At 41.8% G+C, this 23,480-nt stretch overlaps 1 protein-coding gene and 1 non-coding gene across 2 annotated transcripts; both read left to right on the forward strand.

The window, feature by feature from the left end:
- The first annotated feature begins 942 nt into the window (after positions 1-942).
- On the forward strand, positions 943-23,480 carry LOC129828656 (alpha-N-acetylgalactosaminide alpha-2,6-sialyltransferase 1-like). The gene is made up of 9 exons (XM_055889762.1): positions 943-1,168; positions 2,510-2,855; positions 3,035-3,200; positions 10,844-11,003; positions 18,468-18,606; positions 20,660-20,763; positions 20,883-20,966; positions 21,464-21,563; positions 21,895-23,480. The coding sequence occupies exons 1-9, from the start codon at positions 1,065-1,067 to the stop codon at positions 22,105-22,107; spliced, it is 1,416 nt and encodes a 471-aa protein (XP_055745737.1). The 5' UTR covers positions 943-1,064; the 3' UTR covers positions 22,108-23,480.
- On the forward strand, positions 21,039-21,167 carry LOC129829274 (U6atac minor spliceosomal RNA). Its single transcript, XR_008755363.1, has one exon. It is a non-coding gene; the product is annotated as a U6atac minor spliceosomal RNA (small nuclear RNA).

Genomic DNA, 23,480 nt, shown 5'->3' on the forward strand with positions numbered 1-23,480 from the left:
GTGCTAGCTCTGCAAATTCAGCTAGTGTGTGTGTGTGAACCCTGCCAAAATAAACAAAACATTGCTATGGCCGATTGACTAGATAAACCTCACGTCAATTACGTGCATTGATTGAGTGCCTTTCACACAGTAGACACGAACTCTCTTTTACCTTGCCAGCTAAGGAACTGGCAGTGGATCAAACCATTGTGAGGAAAAGGGCGGGGGTCGCAATATTTTGAAACTTAAAAACGCGCTATTAAGTGTCTATAATCAGCATAAGTGCTTTCATTGCGTATTATTAATATTATTGAAATTATATAGTTATGTTAACAGTGATATATTGGGGGGGGACAAATCATATTTTCCCCAGGATGGGGGGGGGGGGGGGGGGGGGGGGGGTTCTCGTGTCCCCCCTGGGATTTCCGCCTATGTGCTCCCTGGCTATCTGTAAGTAAATAAAAACTAGAAAATGTGGTCTGCTTTACTTAATATAAGGAATTAGAAATTATTTATACTTGTACTTTTGATACTTAAGTATATTTTATCAATTATATTTACTTTTGATAGGTTAAGTATATTTAAAGCCAAACACTTTTACTCAAGTAGTATTTTACTGGGTGACTTTCACTTTTACTTGAGTCATTTTCTATTAAGGTATCTTTACTTTTACTCAAGTATGACAATTGAGTACTTTTCCACCACTGTTTATTAGTTAATTAGTCACACAGTAGCCTAATCCCAATCAAACCGTCTGCCGGGCCTAAATTAATTATATTGTGCTTTGCTTTTTGTAATGTGTTATGTTTTGCTTTTGAAAGCCACAAACGTTTTAAATACTGCGAAACATTATTATTAATTTATTATCAAACAACCTATTTTCTGGCCGTTTTATGCATCGGGTTGTCATCGTTACGCACCATGGCCCATGATGAGCGCGCACGTGAAACCTGGCAAGTGGCCAAGAGGGCAGGAGAGAGGCAAAACAGTTCAGCGCATCCCACCACGACCAAATACTTATTTCAAAATGTTGCTATAGTCAGTCATCAGTGTACCTAGGTAGATCCTCTTTCTCTCACTTGGAAATGGCATCCCGATTCCGGAGAGTTATGCCCCTGGCGCTGGTGGTGGTCATGTGCGCGCTGATCTATGTGTTTCTGTATGGACATATCTCTGAACACCGCATCGGGTATGTATTCTGCACCAACAAATGGCAACATATTTGACTTGTTGAGTTAGTCAAAGGACGGTATTCAGCCGTTAGTATTTTACAAAACTGTGGGGAACGTTCACAACAAGAATAAAAAACTAAAACTCCCAAATATATTTTTTCTTGTTGCAATTGTTGCATTTGACCCAAATACAAGTTAAGAAAACAGTTTACATTACAGTGCACGTATTACCGTGTAATTACATGTAGTTATTCACAAACTGTTCAGTCTTACACTGTAATCCCTTACAAAAAAGATTGCCGTTTTGAAACTGCAGTAAAAGTTCAGTAACTGCAGTGGACTGTGGTATTTTGGACACAGTAATTGCAGAATAACTGCCTTGTAGTTATAATTCACTGTAACTACAGTCAAACTGCAAAATGACTGTATAAAAACGGGGTTATTTCGTATGAGGTATTTTCAGCATTATGCAGTTATATTGCACTCTAACTGCAATTGTTTTTTCTTAAGGGATTGCACTGTAAACTAATTGCAGTAACCCTAAAATTACTATGTACTTAGTGTAAAAGGGATTAATTACAATACTTGTTACACTGTAATTACATTTATACTTACTTACATAGTAATAAAGGCAGTGATGTAAAGTGTTATGGAAACGGATAATAATCATTTTTAATCATAATGTCCCAAAAGCTCTGATTATTGAAAAGGGATAGAATTGCGAAGCGGAAGGGAAATTGGTTTTTATCTTAAAACATATATTTTTTAAACAAATAAAAGAACACTGAAGTGCTGTTTTTTTGTTTGTAATTATTGTGTGTCTGAATCCTATTGGGTGGAATCCTAGATTCCACTTAAGTCCTTTTTTTTTTTTTATCAATGCATGACTAAGTGAAAATTCCACTTCAGTGGAAGTTAGGATTTGCCCCATAGTCTGTGGCTTGTTGAAATTGGCCAATTAAAAGGGATACTTCACCATTTTTTGACATCATATTAAAAATCATAGATGACATCATAGGGGGTTTTCTTATCTTTTTTAATGCAGAACATCTTGTTTCCCCCCCCCCCCCCCCCACGTATACAAACACTGGTATGGTGCTGGATGTATAGGTGTCTGTATAAGTGAGAGAAAAAATAACAAGATGTTATGTATTAAAAAAGATAAGAAAACCCCCTATGATGTCATCTATGATTTTTTTATTCAGCAATTTTCAAAAACTACAGCTACTTTCTAGGGGACGGCATCTCCTATAGTAAAAATACAACAGATGTTTTTGGCACATTCATGAAGTATAGGCCATATTTAAATAACCCATTAACACACATTGTGTATTTCTATCATTCTTGGGTTTCTACAGTGATGGAAACATTGTGGCTGTCTACGACATATCTAAAAGGGGGAGCTTGTCCACATGGTTGAAAAACTTCCACTATGCCTCCAATGTGGACTTAAATATTAATATAACTAAGAAAACTGCAGCTGGTAACTTGGCAGCAATCCCAACCAAAGAAAAAAGTAATTCCGTGACGACTGACCCAACAACTTTAAAACAGACCGTAAAGCAGACAAATGGATTAACAGTTGGACCCAGGTCTGCACACAAGGAGACCCCCATGGTCCCCCTGCAAAAAAAGGACTTCGAGCAATATCCCGACTGGGATTTTGAGGATGTTTACATCCAGGACAAGCAACCAAGACAGACGGTAAGCCTATGTTTTTAGACAGTCACTGGTCAAGGATTTGCAAATATTAACAAACATCCCAAATAAACTGTGTGTGTGTGTGTGTGTGTGTGTGTGTGTGTGTGTGTGTGTGTGTGTGTGTGTGTGTGTGTGTGTGTGTGTGTGTGTGTGTGTGTGTGTGTGTGTGTGTGTGTTTCCAGGCCTGTCCCCAGTCTCTGAGGAACTCCAAGGACCCAGGCTTCAAGCAGGCCTTTATACCAGACGTCCAGTTGTACCTCCACGGTGAACTACTCAACGTGCCTGAGTGGAACAGGCTAGCTCACTTCAATAACCCCTTTGGCTTCATGGAATACACAAACTACACAGGTGTGTGAGTGTGAGCGTGCGCACGCACTAGTGTGTGTGTGTGTGTGTGTGTGTGTGTGTGTGTGTCCAGGAGTATAGCTATCCAGGCTGTATCACAACCGGCCGTGATTGGGAGTCACATAGGGCAGCGCACAATTGGCCCACGACGTCCGGGTTTTTAATCCATTCTGTGGGGATGGATTAAATCCATTTTTAATCCATCCCCGCAGAAGGCATTTAGCCTTTTGGTAGGCCGTCATTGTAAATAAGAATTTGTTCTTAACTGACTTGCCCAGTTAAATAAAGATTAAATTAAAACAATTTTAAAAATCCTTGGCAGGCAGCGCAGCTCTTATGGCCAACTTCCTCTTCAGCCATGTAGACTTTTGACACAAAGACAAACTTTCATCCTTTAGTACACAGTAACACACAATTAAAGAGGGCGGCTCTAGATTGGCTAAGGGTGTGCAGTATCAGGAAGATGGCATAAATCAAGAAACATCAAGAGAAGTGAGAAAGCAAGTGGAATATGTGTCTAACTGCCATACTCGGCTACCACAGGTTTAAATAAGAGCAAGAGGAACAAACACACATTACAAACAGGTTCTTAGTTTGGGTTTGAGTGGCAGAATAATGAATTCCCAGACATGCGTCAACTTCACACGTTTTATTTCCATCTCCACAATAGTCAATGCAAATTGAATTACTGAGGTTTAATTTTGAGACTGGCCAAAAAGGAGGACAAAGGTAACGCAATGATTTAATCAAGCAAAACAAAACACAGATTCTGGTGCATGGTTGAGGGACTAAACAGTCATTTTACTTCTCAATATTATTTTTTTTTTTAATGATCTCAAAATTAAGTCAGCAATTTACAACGTTAGACCCCAGCTACATGGCAAACTTCCCTCTTAGCTGCACTTTCAAACTTAGAAAAGACAGGATTTAAAGGAAATGTCAATGAGAACAATTAATCAATCATTCAATTAGCAGTGGTTTTCTCAAACCAAGGCAGCATGCACAAGCAAATGGAGGCTTATTGGGAGATTCTCATTTGGCCAAAAGACTGTCCTCTGCTCAACTCCTCCACCCTCTCTCCTCAGTGATAAGTGATTGAGGAGAGTGTCAATTCGTTGGTTTTATATGGAACCATAATGACTCAAAGAACCCTTCGAGCCCTTCAATGGTTCTTTACAATTCAGAAAAGGGTTATTGAATCTTTTAGTGATAATTAAAATGTAGGGGCGCCCACTCATTAGAATAATTTGGGGCGTGGTTTGCTCTTTTTGTGAAACCGTGACAAGCGAGAGTGTCATTCCAGTTGATCTAATTTGATCTCTTATGTCAATGTATCTTAAATATAATTAGGCCCAATAACAGTATCTATTGAAAGACTCATGTAAGGCCTTGTGTCAATTGAGAACTGTTTACTCAATCAGTAGCCTCTTCCAAATCCCCAACAACCTGATGTTCCGGTTTTCAGCGGAAATGGAAAGAGGGCCTGTGACCAGACTTCGGCTTTTGGACGTTAACAAGATGATGCTCCATCTTAACTCCTCCTCCACATTTACTGGATTGGTTGAACAGTGCGGAAGAGAACCTCCCCCGACAGTTGTTTTTCCTCTTATCAAGACTATGAAAGAGATCTAGCTTCAGGCGTTTCTTTAATGGCTGCTACGTTAGGTTACTAAAATCAGTGGTACTCAATTCTCTCCTCAGTGACCCCCAGCTGTTCCAGAGATATACACCGGATTCAACTTGTGAATTAACACAATAGTAACACCTATGGAATTTTTATAATATAATACAGCTAACTACAATCATTTAAAAAAAAAAGTTATTCAAAAGTTCTATAAAGAACCAAAAAGGGTTGTAACCAGGGGAGAACGACTGCCCCCGCTCATTGAGGATTTCAAGTTCCTGTGTCTAGTGCAGGCATTGTTTTCAGAAAACAGGATCCCCCATTATAGTGAATGATAAAATAGCAAACTTCGTGGTCAATCTTTGTATAAATAAAAGAAGACAATCATGGTACCGATGATTACTTCTATTACACCATGTCCTTGAGATGGTTCTTTTTAAATCGCACACAGAAGAAGTTAAAAGGATAATTTCGTTGCTAATGGCAGCCTGCAGTACCTCGACCGGCCTTCAACTTGAGATACTCAATGAGCTAATGCAACACTGTGCTAGCCTGCAAAGTCACTTCCTAGAGTAGCTCAAACTGCGCATGCAATGTTTCCAAAAACTCATCCATGAAGCAAGATGGCAACACGCTGAAACGACACTTCACACTTCCTGATCTACAAATGTGCCACAGACTTCACATAGGAAACAATGGGGTGATGTCATCAATGGCTCCGTCCATTTTCTTTTACAGTCAATGGTTGAAACCATAGTGGAACCCTTTTTGGTGCTATATAGATCCTTTTTGTTAATGGTTCTCTATAGCACCATAAAGGTTCCATTTGGAACATTATGATCATGGTTCTTTATAGAACCTTCAAAAAAGGGTTATTTTTAGCACCAAAAAGGCATTTGTTATGGTTACAAGCCAAATAACGCTTATTTGGCACTATGGTATCCTACCTGAGTCCTTGGCAGAAGATTTTAGATATCTGCCACACCCCCTTTGAATCAGCTGTTGTTTTGTTGGAGGACAAAATACACGTTTTTAAAACGATATGCTACTTATTGTTTTATCTATGAAATGTCAAACTAGTGGAATTTTTGTTACCACTTCACACATATATTTTGGTATTCCAACACATGCCCTATGCTACACACAGAGAGAACCATTGTTACTCTCCCGGGACCGATACAAAATACCCCCCTTCGGCAAATCAGATCACGCCTCTGTCCTACTCCTCCCTGCCTATATGCAGAAACTTAAACACAAAGCCCCCGTGGTGAGGACTGTTTAACGTTGGTCTGACTAATCTGAATCTATGCGTCAGGACTGTTTTGATCACGTGGACTGGGAAATGTTCCGGGTCACCTCTGGGAATAGTCTCTACGTATACACTGACTTGGTGACTGGGTTCATCAGGAAGTGCATAGAGGATGCTGTTCCTAGCTATGACTGCCATAAGGCAATCAAAGAGGCAAAATGACAGTACAGGGACAAAGTGGAGTCACAATTCAACGGCTCAGACACGAGACCCGTGGCAGGGATTCCAGACAATCACGTATCATAAAGGGAAAGCCAGGCAGGTCGCGGACACCTATGCCTCACTCCCGGACAAGCTAAACACGTTCGATGAAAACAACACTGAGCCACCAACGTGGGCCCCCGCAGCTCATGTGGACTGTCTGCTCCCGATCTCCATGGCCGACGTAAGACATTCAAGCGTGTTAACCCTCGCAAGGCTGGCGGCCTAGACAACATCTCAAGCCTCAGAGCATGTGCAGACCAGCTGGCAGGATTTTTTTATCGACATGTTAAATCACTCCCTATCCCAGTCTGTTGTCCTCACTTGCTTCAAGATGTCCACCATTGTTGCTGTACCCGAGAAAGCGAAGTTAACTGAAGTAAATTACTATTTCCCCATAGCACTAATTCTGCCATCATGAAGGGCTTTGAGAAGCTAGTTATATCACCATAACCGGCACCATAGATCCACTACAATTTGTATATTGCCACAACAGATCCATGGACGACGCAATTGCCATTGCCCTGTACACTGCCTTATCCCGCATGGACAAGAGGAATGCCCGTGTGAGGAGGCTGTTAATCGACTACAGCACAGCCTTCAACACCATGGTGCCCTCCATTTGTTATGGTTACAAGCCAAATAACGCTTATTTGGCACTATGGTATCCTACCTGACTCCTTGGCAGAAGATTTTTGATATCTGCCACACCCCCTTTGAATCAGCTGTTGTTTTGTTCGTCGGAGAAAATACACGTTTTTAAAATGATATGCTACTTATTGTTTTATCTATGAAATGTCAAACTAGTGGAATTTACCAACAACATGAGGCAGCCTACAGGGAGGAGGTGAGAGCCCTGGTGGATTGCCAGAAAAATAACCTCTCCCTCAATGTCAACAAAACAAAAGAGCTGATTGTAGACTACAGACAACAGCAGAGAGAGAGAGAGAGAGAGAGCGAGAGCGAGAGCCCCCCCCCTCCACAACAATACCATGGTGAAGAAGGCGCAATAAATTTGTCTTGGCCGCTAAGACCCTCACAAACTTTTACAGTTGCACCATCTAGAGCATCATCGCCTAGTACAGCAACTGCACCGCCCACACCCGCAGGGCCCTCCAGAGCGTGGTGTGGTCAGCCCACGCATTACCGGGGACACACTGCCTGCCCTCCAGGACATCTACAGCACCCGATGTCACAGGAAGGCCAAGAAGACCATCAAGGACCTCAGCCACCCGAGCCATTTTCACTTAGGGGTGTACTCACTTTTGTTGCCAGCGGTTTAGACATTAATGGCTGTGTGTTGAGTTATTTTGAGAGGACAGCAAATTTACACTGTTATACAAGCTGTACACTCACTACTTTACATTGTAGCAAAGTGTCATTTCTTCAGTGTTGTTACATGAAAAGATATACTCAAATATTTACAAAAATGTGAGGGGTGTACTCACTTTTGTGATATACTGTACATACTGTATTCTGGACATAGCTCATCCTATATACAGTGGGGAGAACAAGTATTTGATACACTGTCGATTTTGCAGGTTTTCCTACTTACAAAGCATGTAAAGGTCTGTAATTTTTATCATAGATACACTTCAACTGTGAGAGACGGAATCTAAAACAAAAATCCAGAAAATCACATTGTATGATTTTTAAGTAATTCATTTGCATTTAATTGCATGACATAAGTATTTGAACACCTACCAACCAGTAAGAATTCCGACTCTCACAGACCTGTTAGTTTTTCTTTAAGAAGCCCTCCTGTTCTCCACTCATTACCTGTATTAACTGCACCTGTTTGAACTCGTTACCTGTATAAAAGACACCTGTCCACACACTCAATCAAACAGACTCCAACCTCTCCACAATGGCCAAGACCAGAGAGCTGTGTAAGGACATCAGGGATAAAATTGTAGACCTGCACAAGGCTGGGATGGGCTACAGGACAATAGGCAAGCAGCATGGTGAGAAGGCATCAACTGTTGGCGCAATTATTAGAAAATGGAAGAAGTTCAAGATGACGGTCAATCACCCTCGGTCTGGGGCTCCATGCAAGATTTCACCTCGTGGGGCATCGATGATCATGAGGAAGGTGAGGGATCAGCCCAGAACTACACGGCAGGACCTGGTCAATGACCTGAAGAGAGCTGGGACCACAGTCTCAAAGAAAACCATTAGTAACACACTACGCCGTCATGGATTAAAATCCTGCAGCGCACGCAAGGTCCCCCTGCTCAAGCCAGCGCATGTCCAGGCCCGTCTGAAGTTTGCCAATGACCATCTGGATGATCCAGAGGAGGAATGGGAGAAGGTCATGTGGTCTGATGAGACAAAAATAGAGCTTTTTGGTCTAAACTCCACTCGCTGTGTTTGGAGGAAGAAGAAGGATGAGTACAACCCCAAGAACACCATCCCAACCATGAAGCATGGAGGTGGAAACATCGTTCTTTGGGGATGCTTTTCTGCAAAGGGGACAGGACGACTGCACCGTATTGAGGGGAGGATGGATGGGGCCATGTATCGCGAGATCTTGGCCAACAACCTCCTTCCCCCAGTAAGAGCATTGAAGATGGGTCGTGGCTGGGTCTTCCAGCATGACAACGACCCGAAACACACAGCCACGGCAACTAAGGAGTGAAGCATCTCAAGGTCCTGGAGTGGCCTAGCCAGTCTCCAGACCTGACCCCAATAGAAAATCTTTGGAGGGAGCTGAAAGTCCGTATTGCCCAGCGACAGCCCCGAAACCTGAAGGATCTGGAAAAGATGTGTATGGAGAAGTGGGCCAAAATCCCTGCTGCAGTGTGTGCAAACCTGGTCAAGAACTACAGGAAACGTATGATTACTGTAATTGCAAACAAAGGTTTCTGTACCAAATATTAAGTTCTGCTTTTCTGATGTATCAAATACTTATGTCATGCAATAAAATGCAAATTAATGACTTAAAAATCATACAATGTGATTTTCAGGATTTTTGTTTTATATTCTGTCTCCCACAGTTGAAGTGTACCTATGATAAAAATTACAGACCTCTACATGCTTTGTAAGTAGGAAAACCTGCAAAATCGGCAGTGTATCAAATACTTGTTCTCCCCACTGTAACTACTGCTGTTCATACTGTATTCTGGACTTAGCTCATCCTATATATCTACTGCTGTACATACTGTATTCTCCACATAGCTCATCCTATATATCTACTGCTGTACATACTGTATTCTGGACATAGCTCATCCTATATAACTACTGCTGTACATACTGTATTCTCCACATAGCTCATCCTATATATCTACTGCTGTACATACTGTATTCTGGACATAGCTCATCCTATATAACTACTGCTGTACATACTGTATTCTGGACTTAGCTCATCCTATATAACTACTGCTGTACATACTGTATTCTGGACATAGCTCATCCTATATAATTACTGCTGTACATACTGTATTCTGGACATAGCTCATCCTATATAACTACTGCTGTACATACTGTTTTCTGGACTTAGCTCATCCTATATAACTACTGCTGGACATACTGTATTCTTGGGTTTACTACCATTTTATTTGTTCAGAAATGTGGTGGGTACTCTCTTCGTTCACAGGACTTTATCCTGTTAACTGCTCCAAATGTCTGAACTGAATTTGGTAAAAGGGCTTTTATGTACTGTACTCTGCTCCATCGGCTTGGAACGCCTTACAAAATACTTTTAAACAGGAAGAACTTGTCCCGATTGGCATTTTTAAATCACTGATGAAGGATTTTGATGCTGATTCCCTGACCTGTCAATGTTTTTAATGTGCTGTTTTATGATTTTGTTATACTCTTGTGAATTCTATGGTTTTTACTAGATTACTTGTAGTTTTTCATGTTGTCTGTCTGTGATTGTGTAATGACTTGGTGCTGCCTATCTTGGCCAGGACGCTGTTGAAAAAGAGATTTCAAATCTCAATGGGCCCTTCCTGGTTAAATAAATAAATACAATTCTGGACATAGCTCATCCTATGTAACTACTGATGTATATACCTTTTTCCTACTTATATATTGTCCATACTGTCAATACACACCACATATTTATATTCCGAACTCAGACATTGGAATTTATCATTCTGATATTTCTTCATTTATTGATTTCAATTATTTTTCTTGTTTGGGGGGGATTATTTGTCTATTACAGTGGCGGTCGATGCCATTTAAGATGGGGGGGGGTGATTTATTTTTTTGGAGTATGGTCTTATTTCTATTACAGCATATTGGATGACCGTCGTTACCCTTTTTAAAAAAGTTTGCGAAAAGAGAGGACCGAGGAATTAGCAAATCCAATTGAGAATCTCCCAAAGGAAGTCCACTGCGAAAATATATTTAAAAAAAGGTCTACTAGGCCTGTTTTTGTGTGGTTACAATGTGTACTAGTACAGTACTTTCTGATACTGATACCATTGAATGGTGCCAAGTGATGCTTGCTTTATGGAATCCCAAAGACACAGACAAGGAAAGCATACTGTGTGTGTGTGGTTACAGAGATAAAGGCAGTGGTGGACCTGATCCCCAAGCCAAGAGAGCCCCTGCTCCTGCCGCGGGGAAACCCCAAGTGTATTCGCTGTGCTGTGGTGGCCAACGGAGGAATACTTAACGGCTCTCGGATGGGGAAGGAGATCGATGCCCATGACTACGTGTTCCGGTCAGTGTGTGTGTGTGTGTGTTTTTTTGTGCGTGCGCCTGTGCAGCATACCACCCTGCATACCACTGCTGGCTTGCTTCTGAAGCTAAGCAGGGTTGGTCCTGGTCAGTCCCTGGATGGGAGACCAGATGCTGCTGGAAGTGGTGTTGGAGGGCCAGTAGGAGGCACTCTTTCCTCTGGTCTAAAAAATATCCCAATGCCCCAGGGCAGTGATTGGGGACACTGCCCTGTGTAGGGTGCCGTCTTTCGGATGGGACGTTAAACGGGTGTCCTGACTCTCTGAGGTCATTAAAGATCCCATGGCACTTATCGTAAGAGTAGGGGTGTTAACCCCGGTGTCCTGGCTAAATTCCCAATCTGGCCCTCAAACCATCATGGTCACCTAATAATCCCCAGTTTACAATTGGCTCATTCATCCCCCTCCTCTCCCCTGTAACTATTCCCCAGGTCTTTGCTGCAAATGAGAACGTGTTCTCAGTCAACTTACCTGGTAAAATAACGGTAAAAAAATAAAATAATAAAAAAAATATTCCTATGACTGCATGCATCAGTGCATCACAATGATCAGGCGATTTTATTTAACCTTTATCAAGGCAGGGAGTCCCATTGACCAAAGTAAATTTTTCAAGAGAGCCCTGCAATATACAATAAAATAGCATAAAAAGCAACGAAAAAAAAAAGAAAAAAAAAAGTGTGAATAGTGTTTCAGCTGGAACCTATATTTGGTTCTGGTTCCGGAATGTGTGAGAGATTCCTATGAGTTTAACCTGTGGTCAATTCCATGGTAATGGAATTATGAGTGTCCGATTTTTCACTTTAAAATGTATGCCAAACATAAGCTATTGATATCAAAGTTTAACAAACCATACAACTCTATGCACAATTACTGCTTTGAACAATTTACACAGTAAATATATAAAAAAATTACATTTACTGTAAAAACTATGCAAAATCTCCTTCACTTTTATTTTGTTACCTAACGTATCTGCACAGTTCTTCCTGTAAATGTGTTTTTGTAAAAATATTCAGTTGAAATTGATAAAAGCATTCCTTGTGCATAGAGTTGTATAGTTTGTTCAACTTTGAAATCAATGGTTTTTGTTTGTGCCTTCAGAAAGTATTCACATTCCTTGAACGTCACGCTGGTATAAAGGATTTAGAGACAGGTGCAGGAATACACAATAGGGGTTTTTAATACACCCAAAACAAACACGTATACAAAACACTGGGCTGTACCCAAACAAAAGAGCGAGGGTAAACCTCGTTGAACGACACGGGACGATACCCGTAATAATATATACAGCACACAGCATAACAGCTGCACCATCGCATAGGTACTCACACCACCAACGGACATGGGAACAATAACCAACAAAGACAGCGGTAACAGCGGGCATATATATAACATACTAATCAGGGGAAATGTGAACCAGGTGTGTGTAATCAGACAAGACAGTCCGATGACGTAGACCTCCGGAACAGGTGAACAGAATGAGCCCGATGCGCTGCACTAGTAGCGGGACGACACCGGCCTCGGGGACGACCACAGGGGCGCGGTGCAGGTCGGTTTGGGCGCTGACGGTGAAAATCCCTGGTCAGCGAAGCATCCAGGATGTCCACTGCAGGAACCCAGCACCGCTCCTCTGGTCTGTAACCCTCCCAGTCGATGAGGTACTGGAGATGCCCCCCCCCCGACGCCTCGAATCCAGGACCTCTCGGACAGAGTACACCGGACCTCCCTCATGTCCAGAGGAGCCTCAGCGAGGGGACCAGGCACCACTGGCCTGAGGAGAGACACATAAAAGGTCAGGTTCATGCGGTAATCAACAGGGAGTTGTAAACGGTACTCATTAACCCTCCTCAGGACTTTAAACGGCCCCACAAACCCCAGGCTCAGCTTCTGGCAGGTCAAGCTGAGGGGCAGGTTCTGGGTGGAGAGCCAGACCCGGTCGCCTGGGGAGAAGACAGGCGCCTCACCGGGGTGGTGGTCGGCCTGTTCCTTGTGCCGACGCACGGCACGCTGGAGACGAGTGTGTGCAGCGTTCCAGAACTCCTCAGCACGCCGAAACCACTCATCCACCGCAGGAGCCTCGGTCTGGCTTGGATGCCAAGGTGCCAGGGCCTGCTGATACCCCAACACGCACGGGAAAGGACTGAGGTTAGTGGAGGAATGGCAGAGGGATTCTACGCGTACTCTGCCCAAGGTACAAAATCTGCCCACTCACCCTGCCGATCCTGACATTGACATTTTTCACATTTTGTGTTACGGCCTGAATTTAAAATGGGTTAAAATGAGATTTGTACAGTACATACAATACCCCATAATGTTTATCCTTATGTTTTATAAATGTTTACAAATTAATAAAAAATGGCAAGCTGAAATATCTTGAGTCAATAAGTATTCAAACCCTTTGTTATGGCATTGTAACGTCCTGACCAGAGTTCTTATGTGTTTTGCTTGTTTAGTGTTGGTCAGGACGTGAGCTGGGTGGGAATTCTATGTTGTGTGTCTAGTTCGTCTGTTTCTGTCTTCAGCCTAATATGGTTCTCAATCAGAGACAGCTGTCAATCGTTGTCCCTGATTGAGAATCATATATAGGTGGCTTGTTTTGTGTTGGGGATTGTGGGTGGTTGTTTCCTGTCTCTGTGTTTGTGTTCTGCACCAGATAGGACTGTCTCGGTTTTCGCGTTTGTTATTTTGTAGTTTGTATAGTGTTCACGTTATTGTCATTCTTTATTAAACATGTTGAACACTACCTGCGCTGCATTTTGGTCCTCTCCTTCATCCCAGGAAGAAAGCCATTACAGGCATGCCTAAATAAGTTCAGGATTAAAAATGTGCTTAACAAATCACATAAGTTGAATCGACACACTGTGTGCAATACTAGTTTTCAAAATGATTTTTATGACTCTCATCTCTGTACCCCACACATACAGTATAATAAGGTCCCTCAGTCGAGCAGTGAATTTCAAAAACAGATTTATCCACAAAGACAAGGTAGGTTTCCCAATGCCTCGCAAAGAAGGGCACCTATTGGTAAGCAGACACTGAATATCCCTTTGAGCATGGTACTCATATCATGCCGCGCCTTGGTCTCCTCCTTACGAGACAACATTCTTCTTTAATAAACGAGGAACACATAAACAAACGTGACGCTAATTACAACGAGTGCTGACATGCAACTACACATAGACAATAACCCACAAAACCTAAATGGAAAATGGCAAACTAAATAGGATCCCCAATCAGAGACAACGATAAACAGCTGCTTCTGATTAGGAACCAATTCAGGCCACCATAGACCTACATTACCTAGACATACAAAATCCCCATAGACCCTAAACAAGACAAAAACACACATACCCACCCTCGTCACACCCTGACCTGACCGAAATTATACAGAAAACATAAAAAACTAAGGTCAGGGCGTGACAATGGTGAAGTAATTAATTACACTTTGGATGGTGTATCAGTACACCCAGTCACTACACAGAAACAGGCGTCCTAACTCAGTTGCCGAGGAGGAATGAAAATCCTCAGGGATTTCACCATGAGATCCATGGTGACTTGACAACAGTTACAGACTTTAATGCTGTGACAGGAGAAAACTGAGTATGGATCAACAACATTGTAGTTACTCCACAAAAATAACAGAATTGACAGAGTGAAAAGAATGAAGCCTGTACAGAATAAACATATGCCAAAACATGCATCCTGTTTGCAACAAGCCACTAAAATAATACTGCAAAATATGTTGCAAAGCAATTCACTTTTTGTCCTAAATACAAAGTGTTATGCTGGGGGCATATCCAATACAACACATTACTGAGTACCACGCTCCATATTTTCAAGCATAGCGGTGGCTGCATCATGTTATTGGTATGCTTGTAATCAATAACGACTTGGATAAAAAAAAGAGACGGAAGCTAAGCACAGGCAAAATCCTAGAGGAAAACCTGATTCAGTCTGCTTTACACCAGATACTGGGATATGAATTCACCTTTCAGCAGGACAAAAACCTAAAACACAAGTCCAAATCTACACTGGAGTTGTTTACCAAGAAGACGGTGATGATCAACAACCAATCTGACAGAGCTTGAAGAATTTAGAAAAGAATAATGGGCAAATGATGCACAATCCAGGTGTGGAAAGCTCTTAGAGACTTAGCCAGAAAGACTCACAGCTGTAATCGCTGCCAAAGGTGCTTCTACAAAGTATTGACTCAAGGGTGTGAATACTTATGTAAATGAGATATTTCTGCATTTAATTTTCATGTTTTCACATTGTCATTATGGGGTATAGTGTGTAAATGGTTGAGAAGAAAATCAATTGAATCCATTTTGAAATCATGCTGTAACACAACAAAATGTGGAATAAGTCAAGCCGTATGAATATTTTCTGAAGGCATTGTACATTTTAAACTGAAAAATCAGAGTCTCAGCGTAATTCCGTTACCATGGAATTGAACCGTTACCATGGAATTGAACCATTACCTTTGGCCTTTCCAGGAAAAACTGCTTTACTCTTGGCCAGCACTGTACTGGAGGTGTTTGTCCCAGTAAGGTTTTAGTCCAAGCAGGGTGAATTATTATAACACCAACAGGATAGTCCATGTACATGCGTGATCTCTGCAGTACTGTTTGTGACAACCTCTTTGGCATCATAATTGGCTCCTCCAGTGTGTTGCAGAGTTTTTCAACATCAAATATTTGTCGTACAATATTGTCTTAAGGTGTGGTTACATGGAATGGGATTCATTCAGCAACCCACATAGAGAATGTGAGAGAGACACCTAATTTCTGAATGTACTGTACTCTGACACGATGTATTAAGAACGAGTAAACCCCAACCACACAGTACTGTTCCTTTCTGGTTCACCTGGTCTGACTTTGTAGGGGTTATTAAAGGATTTATGCTAAAGTCTGTGGTCCTTTTCAAGTCCTGTTTAAAGGGTTGAATAGACTAATTGACTATGAGCTTATACAGTTGAAGTCGTAAGTTTACATACACCTTAGCCAAATACATTTCAACTCAGTTTTTCACAATTCCTGACATTTAATCCGAGTAAAAATTCCCTGTTTTAAGTCAGTTAGGATCATCAATTTATTTTAAGAATGTGAAATGTCAGAATAATAGTAGAGAATGATTTATTTCAGCTTATATTTCTTTCATCACATTCCCAGTGGCTCAGAAGTTTACATACACTCAATTGGTATTTGGTAGCATTGCCTTTAAATTGTTTAACTTGGGTCAAATGTTTCGGGTAGCCTTCCACAAGCTTCCCACAATAAGTTGGGTGAATTTGGGCCCATTCCTCCTGACAGAGCTGGTGTAACTGAGTCAGGTTTGTAGGCCTCCTTGCTCGCACACGCTTTTTCAGTTCTGCCTACAGATTTTCTATAGGATTGAGGTCAGGGCTTTGTGATGGCCGCTCCAATACCTTGACTTTGTTGTCCTTAAGCCATTTTGCCACAAATTTGGAAGTATGCTTGGGGTCATTGTTCATTTGGAAGACCCATTTGCGACCAAGCTGACTGATGTCTTGAGATGTTGCTTCAATATATCCACATAATTTTCCTTTTCCTCATGATGCCATCTATTTTGTGATGTGCACCAGTCCCTCCTGCAGCAAAGCACCCCCACAACATGATGCTGCCACTCCCATTCTTCAAGGTTGGGATGGTGTTCTTTGGCTTGCAAGCCTCCCCCTTTTTCCTCCAAACATAACGATGGCCATTATGGCCAAACAGTTCTGTTTTTGTTTAAACAGACCAGAGGACGTTTCTCCAAAATGTACAATCTTTGTCCCCATGTGCAGTTGCAAACCGTAGTCTGGCTTTTTTATGGTGGTTTAGGAGCAGTGGCTTCTTCCTTGCTGAGCGGCCTTTCAGGTTATGTCGATATAGGACATGTTTTACTGTGGATATAGATACTTTCGTACCTGCTTCCTCCAGAATCTTCACAAGGTCCTTTGCTGTTGTTCTGGGATTGATTTGCACTTTTCGCACCAAAGTACGTTCATCTCTAGGAGATAGAACGCGTCTCCTTCCTGAGCGGTATGACGGCTGCGTGGTCCCATGGTGTTTATACTTGCATACTATTGTTTGTACAGATGAACGTGGTGCCTTCAGGTGTTTGGAAATTGCTCCCAAGGATGAACCAGACTTGTGGAGGTCCACAATTTTTTTTCTGAGGTCTTGGCTGATTTTTGTTTGATTTTTACACTGTCAAGCAAAGCGGCACTGAGTTTGAAGGTAGGCCTTGAAAGACATCCACAGGTACACCTCCAATTGACTCAAATGATGTCAATTAGCCTATCAGAAGCTTCTAAAGCCATGACATCATTTTCTGGAATTTTCCAAGCTGTTTAAATGCACAGTCAACTTAGTGTATGTAAACTTCTGACCCACTGCAATTGTGATACAATTAATTATAAGTGAAATAATCTGTCTGTAAACAATTGTTGGAAAAATGACTTGTGTCATGCACAAAGTAGATGTCCTAACTGACTTGCCAAAACTTTAGTTTGTTAACTAGAAATTTGTGGAATGGTTGAAAATGAGTTTTAATGACTCCAATCTAAGTCTATGTAAACTTCTGACTTCAACTGTAAGTGTGATTGTGTCATTTTTACTCTGTGTAGAGTAAAGCACTCATAACCACACCCATTATTATCATATTTCCTAGCATGCTCTATTTTAGGTTGATTTTCAGAATTATTTGTTTAAAAATCTGTGTTTTTGCATGTACATTGATTCGTTGATAAATCTTTTGTTGCACAAAGATAAATAACATAGATTTTTCTAAACAAATCCAATCTGTTCATAAAGGGACTTATTACACCCATTACTGAGATGGTTGTTCCAGTTTATATGATTTAGGTAGTCTCTATTATCAACATTGAGTAAACCTAGTAGTAATTCAGAAAGCAGGTTGCAGATGATAAAAAAATTCAAATTATTGGAACTCCTCACTGTGTTTCAATAGGAATTATGTATCACTTTGCAAGGCTTTGAAATGTGACTTTCAGTCCTGATGTGGCATGTAAACCAGGAGTTTCTGACCACTGTGTTAGGATATAACTAGGCCCTGAAAGAAAGCTCTTACTATATATCTAATGTACTGTCATAAAAAATATGCAATGAAGGCTGGTAGAACCATTCATGGAGGGTTCTAGAAAGAACCCTTCATAAAGGGTTATAGGTAGAACCCTCTGCAAAATGTTCTACCTAGAACCAAAAAGGGTTCTCATATGGGGACAAACGGAAGAACCCTAAATGGATCTACTTAGCACCCTATTTTCAACGAGTGTACCTACCAGTGACCATGATAATGTAATGGAGATTGCTCATGAAGAGCGATGAATGACTGTCTCTCTCTTTCCTTGTCTCCGTACCCATCCCTGTCTCTCTTGCTGTATCTGTCCCATTTCCTGTGTCTGCCTCGGTCTCTGTGTCTGTCAGGATGAATGGTGCCGTAACCAAGGGTTACGAGGAGGATGTAGGTAATAGAACGTCGGTGTACATTCACACCGCCCACGCCATCACCGAGTCTCCTTATGTATTCCATGAATATGGCTACAACAATGCACCTCATGACAAGGTAGGTTACCACAGTCCTTCTGTTGTATTAGACCACAGCAACATTTTTAAAGACCCAGAGCAGTAAAAAGCTAGATTGTCCTGGTAGTTTGGTGATATCTATATGATTGATTATATGGATTATATGATTTATATGAGTTTGAAATAACACTCTGAAATTGTGGAAATTATGAAAATTCAAGTGGGATGGAAAGGGGATACCTAGTCAGTTGCATAACTGAATGCATATAACCGAAATGGGGGGGGGGGGGGTGTTGGGGGTTAACTTCCTTGCTCAAGGGTAGAACAGGCTTGGGGATTCGAACCAGCGACTTTTCAGTTACTGGCTCAACGCTCTTAACCGCTAGGCTACCTGCCGTACCACGGAGTGTTTGGCCCGCCGCATAAAGTCACAAGGTGATCTGATTATAACAGATCAATGAACGTTAATTTGCATTTATCCTAGTTCTGGTAGTGGTCCCGCCCAAAAGCAAGAGAGATTGTGCAGTATGACTGTCTTCCATCCGAACAATCACTTCGTCTGATTTGGCTTCGATCAGCAGCAACCATTCATGAAGTAAATGTCGAGCTATTTTTCTATTATAAAAGTCAAGGACATGCTGTTCATGGTTTGCATGCCTCTTCACATTTTTTCTAACGTTATCTTGAGGATTGACGCCCGAATAAACTTTCTGATGAAGATTTAGTCTAAAGTGCATTATAGTGACATGGAAACATAATGATATTTCAATTTGACAATTAAACGGGAGCTAGTAAAAATATTTCTGGAAAATAAATTCTAAATAAATTATTGAATTGACGCGTCATTCAGGGCAGGTGGGGCAGATCCTGTTTGTTGCCTGATTTGCATGTTATTTTGGAATTAATACGTGTCACATATCAGTTTGCTAACAATGTAAAAACATATTACCATTGAGTTAATAAAGCTGCATACAAACATGGTCTGTTTTTTGCTTTCTTGAGTAAGGCAGCTCCAAAATGCATGCATTTCAGCCTAGCTCAGTGCTTTCTGTGGTGGGGCAGCCATTGGATAATACAGAGTGTAGGGGTTGGTAATGTTCTCTAGTTGTGCCGTGATTGGCTCAGTGTTCTCTCACTAATGGGGACACTATGTCACCGGAAAATCTGCAGGTAGAGCTTGAAAATTCAAGTCCCTTGGATGCTGCCTTAGACTTACATTAGGAGTGCCCATCCAAGAAGGCTCAAGGTCATTGGCCACAGATAAAATTACATCAAATCACGTTTTATCTACAGTAGGTTTGATTGGACTGATACTTTCAAAATCTTAGCTAGCAAGCTAGACATCATGCATCAAGTCGGCAATCTGCTGGCAAATCCTTTTAATCCTTGTCATATGAAGAGAAATTATAGATTAAATGCATCTGTGCTCATCGGCCACTGTACATGAACAATACACAACAAGTTGGAAATCGCAAATTCAACAATGAGTGCTAAGGCGCCACTGCAGCCTGGGTTCGATCCCAGGCTGTGTCATAGCCGGCCGTGACCGGGAGACCCATGAGGCGGCGTACAATTGGCTCAGCTTCATCCGGATTAGGTTTGGCCGGCTGGGATGTCCTTGTCTCATTGTGCTCTAACGACTCCTTGTGGCGGGCCGGGCACCTGCAAGCTGACAATGGTCGTCATTTCGACAGTGTTTCCTCTGACACATTGATGCGTCTGGCTTCCGGGTTAGACCTTATTATTATACTGAAGAATATACCATGGGCCTCTGCCCTGTAGATAATCATGCCATTCTGCCCTGAATAGACAGCAGGCAGGGGCTGGGCAGCAATCAGGGATGTATGTAAATATATAAACATTTGTATCCCTACGCCCACACAGCCGGACTGAGCAATTCAGTGGCCCAAGGAGGCACAGGGAATTCAATTATATGTTTTTTTTTTGTTATATAAAAATAAACATTGATTTATTAGACAAAGTGATGATTTAAAAATATAATAAAAGACTGCATGTGAGCTGTAAAAGTCATGACAGATGGCACTGTGTTCACACACACACACACACACACACAGTGTCTCTGTTCTATGCAGGGTATAAAGTATGTGCTGATTCCAGAGGGGCTGAGGGATTTCGAGTGGCTACAGGGTCTATTGGGGAAGACACCAGTCTCTAAAGGACCCTACAAGGACAGAGAGTAAGCCTGTGACGTGGATAGTCACACACACACACACACACAGACTATTTGCCCTCCCCACACACACACACTCACTCACTCTACACTGCTCAGTGTTGTCTCTGCTGTCTTATCTGCAGGCCGTGGAAGGACTACTCAGGACAGTTTGATGAGACCCGTTTCTATGTTCTTCACCCTGACTTTCTCAGATACATCCGCAAAAGGTATAACAAAGTGTCCAATAATTATAATAATTTGGTGGTTGCTTATATTTGTCCCAATGTGTTGTCCAATAGGTGTTGTATGACAGGAGAGAAGGTTAGTACTCCCCTTGACAAGGATGGAAAAGGCCCTAGTCTACTGGCCTTCAACACACATATGGTTAAGGCACTTTGTGGCATTTTGAACGTGGTCCATTCTGGCTTAGTTGGAAGAGCACAGTACTTGCAATGCGAGAATTGTGGGTTCGATTCCAGACGGAACCACCCATACGAAAGTATATGCACACATGACTGTAAATCACTTTGGATGAAGTTGTCTGCTAAATGGCATATTTTATATTTAAGAAGACACACAACATGGGGCAGTTCCCATAGAAATTACTAGTCAAGTTAGCTTAGCAAGGTCATAGCGCCAAGCTAGCTACGTAGAACCCTGTGATCACATTCACTTCTAAGTGACTTCTGAAATGAAACTGTGCGCGTGTGCTCCTCATCTGTAGGTTCATGTGGTCCGAGGAGATGAAGAGTTCATTGTGGTCTATATTCAGACCTACTAACGGAGCATTTTCACTCTTCCTGGCCCTGCACACCTGTGACATGGTGAGTCTGTACGCCCCGAACACGCAAACACAAACAATGGAGGAGACACTAATATGATCACCATTGAATTATTTGATTGCCTTATGTGGGTTCGATTCCAGTTGGAACCACCCATACGAAAGTATATGCACACATGACTGCAAATCGCTTTGGATAAAGTTGTCTGCTAAATGGCATATTTTATATTTAAGAACACACACAACATGGGGTAGTGTATCATAGAAATGACTAGGGTACTTTAGCTCTTTATTGAACTTGGGGGCTGCAGTCTACATATAGGTCACATGGTGTCATCGGAGATCCTCTTCTCTCTCCCTCTTTCCCCTCTCAGGTGGATGCGTATGGATTTATCACAGAGGACCACGATAAATATCCCAACTACTATGTTGAAAGGAACTCTAAAACCAAAGTAATCTTCTACTCTAATCACAACTACAACCTGGAGATGAAGACCTGGAAGAAACTACATGACACCAAGATCATCCGCCTTTATCAGAGACAGGAGGACCCAGAGGGAAAGACAGGCAAAACAAAACAACCATAAAACCCTGTCTGTCTGCAGAGGTGGACAAAGATACATCAAAATGTGTCTGTTACAAAATAACCTAAAGAACAATTGTAATGGGGAAATTTAAGATCAATAACGTTCATATTTAGTTGTGTGGTTAACACAATGTTTAGCAAATTGATATATTGTTCCTTTCTGTAATACACATGATTTCCAGTGTTCTGTTTGTGAATCTCGGGTTGATGGTGGTTACTAGACTCGATGCTGTATGTTATGGATTAAACTCATAATTTTCAACCCAGGGACTGAGGTTGAACATTTAGCCGGCTAGCTAAACCGACACTTTCATTGAAACGTTGATTAATGTGCACTGCCCCTATAAAAAAAATACAAATAAAACTCAAATAATTGTTGATAGTGACTGACGCCAGACTGGAGGTACAAGGACTCAAGACACACTGATTATTATTGTATTGTGTGAAACACTGTGATTATGAAGCAGCTGGCAAAGCCACTACGTCTTGTTCCGACTTCCTTTTTCTATAGTCCTACAAGTCTTGTCTTTCTAAAATGGTGGCCATGAGGCTTGCCACGGTACAAGCGCTGATTCTATGTCTCTCACTTTTGTCAGTGTTATTTGTACGGAGGACTAAATATTTACACAAATACAGTCGTTTGGAACTACTAAGCATCAGGGAGAAATCGTATGGCGTCTCTGATCCACAACATCGTTCTTAAACCTGTGGAATTGACTAACAACGTACCTGGGTAGTCACTGCCTACAGGTGGGAATACACCCGGACATGGAAGGAGAGCTGGCCCCCTCTGCATGCCTTGCTACTATCGAACGTCCGATCACAAAATGGATGAACTCCTGCTTTTGATCCGAACTAAGAGATTATGGGGAATGCTTTGTCATCTGCCTGACTGAGACATGGCTGGACCAATATTATTATTTTATTTTTTTACCCCAATTGGTAGTTACAGTCTTGTACCTTCGCTGCCACTTCCCTATGGACTTGGAATAGGCAAAGGTCGAGAGCCATGCGTCCTCTGAAACACAACCCTGCCCAGCCACACTGCTTCTTGACACACTGCTGGCTTAACCCGGAAGCCAGCCGTACCAATGTGTAGGAGGAAACACCGTCCAGCTGGTGACCAAAGTCAGCTTGCATGCGCCCGGCCCGCAACAAGGAGTCGCAAGAGCGCGATGGGACAATAAACAAAGTTCAAATGCCAAGACTCAGAGATCATTGAGTGCTTTTGAAATCTGTAGCCTATCTCTGCTGCGTTGTATCAGCACAATATACAAAGCCCTACAGCAAGGCCATTTTGGTAATGAATATAGGCTACAAGATAGATAGGCTGTTTGTAATAGGTGAATTGCCCTATGTGAATGCAGTCGCACA

Source organism: Salvelinus fontinalis, chromosome 30 (assembly GCF_029448725.1).
Source record: "Salvelinus fontinalis isolate EN_2023a chromosome 30, ASM2944872v1, whole genome shotgun sequence".
Lineage (NCBI taxonomy): Eukaryota > Metazoa > Chordata > Actinopteri > Salmoniformes > Salmonidae > Salvelinus > Salvelinus fontinalis.